General features: G+C 42.2%; 1 protein-coding gene across 4 annotated transcripts in view; it reads left to right on the top strand.

The window, feature by feature from the left end:
* The first annotated feature begins 696 nt into the window (after positions 1–696).
* TCTN3 (tectonic family member 3) overlaps positions 697–6444 on the top strand; it is a 14408-nt gene continuing 8660 nt past the window's right edge. The window contains exons 1-8 of one of the 4 annotated variants that reach the window (XM_014945258.1): positions 697–950; positions 1473–1591; positions 3609–3739; positions 4053–4161; positions 4232–4350; positions 5417–5452; positions 5838–5912; positions 6014–6139. In XM_014945258.1, the coding sequence (XP_014800744.1) occupies positions 712–950; positions 1473–1591; positions 3609–3739; positions 4053–4161; positions 4232–4350; positions 5417–5452; positions 5838–5912; positions 6014–6139 (954 nt within the window). In that variant the 5' untranslated portion in view covers positions 697–711. Of the gene's footprint in view, positions 951–1203; positions 1357–1472; positions 1592–3608; positions 3740–4052; positions 4162–4231; positions 4351–5416; positions 5453–5837; positions 5913–6013; positions 6140–6444 lie in introns of those variants that run through there. The other 3 variants (XM_014945260.1, XM_014945259.1, XM_014945261.1) reach the window with 3 other exon arrangements.

Consider the following 6444-nt stretch of genomic DNA (forward strand, 5'->3'; position numbering starts at 1 on the left):
ATATCACTGATTTCATAGGTGAGAGCCGCACCACTGACCTTGCAGCTCCCCTGTGGCTCGGGGATGAGATGTACATTCTGTCTAACCCCAGGCTACAAACTAACACAAAGCCGTGATGCACATAAAGAACAACAAAAGGGAGAGACAAAATTTCTAGGCAGCAAAAAGATTTAGACAAACTGAAAGTATTATCTGTAGACACTATGAATCTTTTTATTTATAAATTGATCATGAACAGATAACATTAACTTCCATTCTTAGTTCTCTGAACAAGAGCTTAAATAAATCTATTTAATGTTTTTTATCATACATTCCTAGAAAGCACTCATAACTACAATGGTAAATCTACTGAGGAGTGGAAGGAAGTATTTTAGGGAGAGCAGGAGACAGCAAATTATAAATATCCAGTAACACAACTCATCTGTTGTTTGTGCTGTCACAACTTCTTGCCAAAAAACCCAAATGCTTATCATATTTCGTCTCCATCTCTTCCTCTAACCGTCCTGCAACGTAACTGGATCAGATCAGAACTCTGGCCAGTTAGCATTGCTTCGGCAGAGATGGCAGCAGAAGGCTAAATAAGCGTTTAGAACAGGGTATTGAGGTATTTCTTCAGAAAGGAATCCCCCCAGGTTCCAGCAGCTGCCCCCCCGCGGGTTCCCACAGCACAGGCCCTGCCGCCCCGCGCATGCGCTCGCCACCGCCCCGCGCATGCGCCCGCCGCCGCCCCGCCTGCCCGGCGGTGTCGTCCCTCAGCGCGGCGGTGTCGCCATGGATGGGGCCCGGGGGTTTTTGCTGGTCCTGCTGCTGCCGCCGCTGGCAGCCGGGACCCCTGCGATCCCGCTAGGCACCCCGCCCGGTACCGCTGACACCCCCGGCACCGCGCCCGCCACCACCCCCGGCACCCCCCTCGGTACCAACGGCTTCTCCCGCCCCTCCGGCGGCGGCAGGTGGGCGGGGGACGGGCGGGCGCTGTGGAGGCCCGGGCAGAGCGGGGCCTGGCGGGACTGTGGGGAGGCTGTTGGCGGCAGAACCAGGGAGTCGTATCTCGGGGAAAAAGGGACTTTAATACGCGATGGAGGGCAGCGAATCGGTCGCGCACTGCGGGGTGCTGTCAGGGGGGCGGCGGCTTCAGCTGTTTGGAGAGTAAAATCTGCGAGTGAAGCCTGTCTTCAGGCTGCAGTGTGAGGGGGACCGGGAGGAGCAGCAATACACAGACACTGGGTTTCTTCACCGCTTTTTGTTCCAGGGAATTTCGGCGTGATTTCTAAATATATAGAGTATCCACAAAGTTGCTGCAACGATGAGAGAGGCTTTCTGTAATCGCTTATCAATGCAAATTGTACAATAACTCATGTAAGCTAATGAAAAGTAATAACAGTGTTGCTGGCATTTAGTAATGTCAAATATGAAATTATGCAAGAATAGCATCTTTAACATTTTAATGGGGGGACTGGGGCTTGTCTTCGCAGGTCTGTGAGCCGAGTGTGTGTGGAACACTCGCTGGTGTTTAGGAGTAACACCCCGTACCCCACTGATACCATTGCTGTCCCTGGTGGGCATGATCTCTTCTGTGTGCAGCTGGATGATTGTGAGTAACCTTTCTTTCCACACATTTCATTGGTAGATTGCCTCCTCTCAGTGAGTCTCTTTTTTTAAACTTGCATGTTACAATTGTTACTAATTGGGACGTTTAGATGCGGTACTGAGTGATATGGTGTAGGGGAGGAATATGTAGAGTAGGGTCGATGGTTGGACTCGATGATCCCAAAGGTCTCTTCCAACCTGAACGATTCTATGATTCTAATTTTCGGCTATTATAGTTCCAGAGAGACCATAGTGAATCAGAGTCCCTTCGCCAAAGACAAAAAAATGATCATTGCACTTAGTTTAAGGGTTGGGTCTGCCTAAACAGAAATCAGCCTTTATCAATTGCTTCTGTATCTACACTTGGAGCAGCAAATAAGGGTTGATGTTTGAAATATACCCTATTATCCTTTTCAGAAAGTGATTTCTTCTCATATCTTGGATTCTTTATTTCATATGCTTATTTTCAAACTTTCTTCTCTGCTGGCAATGATTTTTCTCTAGTAATCATTTACCCTTATTGGGTATGCCATTAACGCTTTCTTCTCTTTCTGCTTTCCACATTGCACTTCATTTGATGTCCAGCTCTGGCATTCATTGCAATTCATGAGGGTCTCACATTTGAAGGCTTAACATTTTCTCTTTTGAGTCTTTTGCCTGCGAGTTTTGACCCTCGGTCCCATCTATGTCTGATCTGAATCATAGAACATTTTAGACTGGAGGGGGCCTCAGGGGGTTAACTGATCAAAACAGGGTTAACTTCCTATTATCTAGTCCTACTTTCATCTCTTTACAGATATTCCCTGAATGTTTTGCATACAGGGAAGAGCAAAGAAACAGTCAGAGCCTCACAGTACATAGTGTGATAAGTAATAGTGCTAGAACTTCACCCATTGCAATTTTCAGTAAGTCTCAGAGTAAAGATATATTTCAGTGGGACCACACCTGAAAGTGCCATCAGGCTTCTGGGTATTCCAGTCTGTAACTTGGAAGTAGCTAAATTTTATCCTTTTCCCACACCACCCATAGTATCATAAAAATAGGATTAGAAAGATTCTGAATTTGTAATCTCATCCCAAAGAAGGATCATCTGTGTCCAGACTGATGGTACCAGATTTCTCTGGCCATTTAATATTTAGGCCCCATATCTAGCACGTGATTAGGCCCAATGAATAAGCCCTAGACATGTGCATTAGGTGTAGCACACCAGGGAATTACAGAATTCACTCTCACATGGCCTTTTCCTTTTCTGTGCTGCTTCTTGCAAGAATGTCTGGGAAAGACTTTATTTGGAATCACCTAAAGGATGATAAAGTTTTCTGGTAGAAACAGCCACCTTGCCATTGGCCTTCCCCAAGGAAATATAGAAATACATACGTTCTCATCAACTGATTGTGGAAGGCTTTCCAGGATGAATGGTGACATGAGATACCATTGCCAGAAACATAATCAAGCCAGCTCCACAGGGCCTCCTGGAAAAGCCAACTTGGGAGCAGACTCTGAACCTAATGAATTATCATGGCCAGTAACAAAGAGATTGTGATGCACAAGTTTCCTTTTGACCTGTCACTTGTTAATCAGGAGAAGAAACTGACTTCCCCCTTGCTACAACCTCCTTTCAGGGAGTTGTAGAAAGCAAATCCTATTTCATATTGCTTTTAGTGAACTCACATATCAGTAGTGTTTTGTCATTAAAATATTGTCTAATTTGGGCATCTTACAGAACTTAGAGCACATATTAAGATAGTTGGCTTCAGCCATTTTCATGCTTTTTGGATAGTCCTGTTTGTGTATTAACACCCGTTTCCCATGAAACAGTATAAGCTGCTCATGATATCATCCTGTTCATATTTCATATTAGCCTGTTAGCAGTGTTTCTATGGATTAACTCATATAAGGCACTGTCTAGCTTATAATTACTCAAGTTGTTCCCTTTAAAAATACTGGCACAGTATACTTCAATCTGTCTTTTCTAGTAATTTGATATTGGCAGATTTTTGTTTTCTCTTTTCAACCTTTAGCAAAGCTAAACTATTTCCGACAGCCACAGGACATCAAAGAATCTCATTTTTTGAAGTTCTTAGAGAAATATGGCAGACACTCTTTCTTAGCACCATCACAAGTCCAGCCATCAGTCTCTGCCTTTTACCGGGTGAGTTGAAAGAAAATAGCAATTGGTTTACAGATACGTTTTTACTAAACGTGTCTGTAATGAGATTGAATTAAAACAGATTAAAAGATTCTTACTTTTCTACCTGTAGTCCATATTATCTCTCAGTTCTTTCATTCCTTATTGTGTAAAAAGTTTCTGATTAGTTTTCTTGTATTTAAATTTGGACAACCCTTTAGACAAAACTGGGTGTACATTAAGGAGAAGCATAAATTTGCCTCTATGCCCTGATGAAGTCATCACCTTGTCCTTAGTATTCCAGTCACTTTGTGATGTCGCCAAATTTTCCTTTCAGGCTGGTGATCCAATTCTAATCTACTTTAATTCATCATCTGTACTGAGCACGCTGAGACAGCCGGTAAAAATGGGAGCTAGTGGACTTTGCGTTGATGGAAATCCTGCTGGTTAGTAAAGGGGGAAGAATTTCTTAGGGTGGTTTGCTTCTGTTTTATCTGTTGTCCTATCTTAACTCAGGCTTTCTGGACAGCAAAAGCACAAGCTGTACTCGGATTTTTGCCAACTTGAGCAAGAGCTGCTCTACTGACCCTGCCCTAGATGCTGCCTCCTACTACCGTGACTTCACTGTGCTAAAGGTGCATGTCATATTTTTTCCTTTTGCTCAACATCTTATTTGCTTGACTTTCCGTTGTAACTTCAGCTAAATGGAAAACTAAAGGTCATCTGGTATTCTATCCCTGATCTCCCGATTGTTAAGGCCTTCTTGTGGGAAATCCTGTTAAAAATTTCAAGGTCAGTGATAATCCCTCAACTGAAACTATTTTCCAATAAATTTCAGTTATTAGCAAATTCCTAATGCATTTAACAGGTACTTTGTTCATACTTCCGAGTTTTAATGGTTTAACTAGAAGTCTGGCATTTTAAATAGACGTTTATCAAAGTGTTTGTATCTGTTCATCAACTTGATCAACCAAGGGATGTGTGTTCTTAGTAAAGAATAAGGATTTGCTTTGTACAATGTGTTATCTCTAAAATCATGTGCCAGTTATCTATATTAGCTTTATTTACATTCATAGATTGAATTCCATGTCAATTTCTCCATTATTTATCTTGACAATAATTTCAAAATGACTGATTTATCATTCTGGGCTCATCACGCTGGTCTTGCTGAATGTTAACATGAAAATATCTCCTCTTGCCTTCTAGAGTTTCTCTGGTGTTACAAGATAAAACAGCAGTGTAAATATTAACACCTCATTAAGGCTGATGACTCGGTTTACCCTTATATTGGACATCTAAATCTACATAACTGTAGTAGGGAATTTTCTATTGATTAAATTTAACTTGTGTTTTCAGGGCTTTTTTTGTCACTGTGGCCAAAATGTAATTTTTCCTTAAATGGAAGCTGAAGTAATTACTTGGTTCTCAAAGGGGGAGCTCCAGGAATGGATCAAAGATGCTGATAGTTTAAAGGATCTGCATCCTGCAAGTCATTAGCAAAGCCAAGAACGAAGTTTGTCATCTGATATTTTAAAAATGCTTCCTGTGGGTTATGGCTGTGATTTCTAGATCACAAATTAATGACAAGTTTTACACATCTGGAATAAACAAATGTGATGGTTTCATGTCTCTAGGTACTTGCAAACCCAGAAAATCAATTGGTTTTTTGGTGTTTTATGTTGGTTTGTTTGTTTTCCCCAGGTCCCAGTCAATGACATCATTGTGCAGTCCATGCAGGTCAGTCTCTATTGTCAATGAAAATATTATCTGCTTCTGAAATAAAATATCTGGAATCTTAGGCATTCATAGTAATACCTATGGGTTGGGAACTTGGGGGAATGGGAACATTCTGTGTCTGAGACAAGATTTTTTTAAACAAGTGTGACATAGAAAATAAAACAGGGATTTAAGGAAGATGTACTTTTAAATGAACAGGGCTGCAGTCAGGGAGGTAGCTTGCTCTTTTAGAAAAAGAATTGGCATCTGGAGCAGGATGATGTGTCCACAGATCACAGCTACAGCAGGAAGGTAAACTGACTTGGGTGGAAAAGCAGTGGAAAAAAGTAAGAAGGCACACTACTTTTAAAGAATTGCTAATTGTTGATGTGCTTACTGTCTCCAGGTGAAGGTCAGTGCAGTTGCACCACCTGGAGCTCCCCACATGGAACACAATACATGTATCAATGTTGTTTCTGAGGTACCTGAACCTTCTTTCCATTGGGCAGCTCAGCACTAGCTTAAAGTCATTGCCCTATTACCTGACTCCGCCTCTGACTCTTCTCTGAATTGGACTTCCAGGTGATATATGAGATAGAATTCAGTGGCACACGTGGGATTCAGAGTGTTTCTGTCCGGTTCAAAGTGAGCAACGTCTCTGGGAACTCAGGATCCTCTTTGCAGCAGCACTTTACTTTGCACTTCTGGGTCAGTGCCCCTGTCCTCTCTAGGCTTTTGCTGAGTTTGTAGTCTGTCGTTTGTGACCAGATTTGCACAGATGAGATGTGAAAAAATTAGAGCAGTGTCACTGTGGTTTGGTAGTGCCAGAACCCTGGGACACAGCTGATGGTCGAAGGAAGGAGGGGACACTGCTCTGTGCTCCAATAGACGGTGTTAGTAGAAAAATTGAGGCTCCGTGCAAGCATGTAGTCTGCACAAGTTTGTAAGGCTTCATTATTTTTATGTGACTATTTGCTGTTGTTTTAATTTGGTTTGGGTTTTTTTTTTTTTTT

Source organism: Calidris pugnax, unplaced genomic scaffold (assembly GCF_001431845.1).
Source record: "Calidris pugnax isolate Ruff unplaced genomic scaffold, ASM143184v1 scaffold89, whole genome shotgun sequence".
Taxonomy (NCBI): Eukaryota; Metazoa; Chordata; class Aves; order Charadriiformes; family Scolopacidae; genus Calidris; species Calidris pugnax.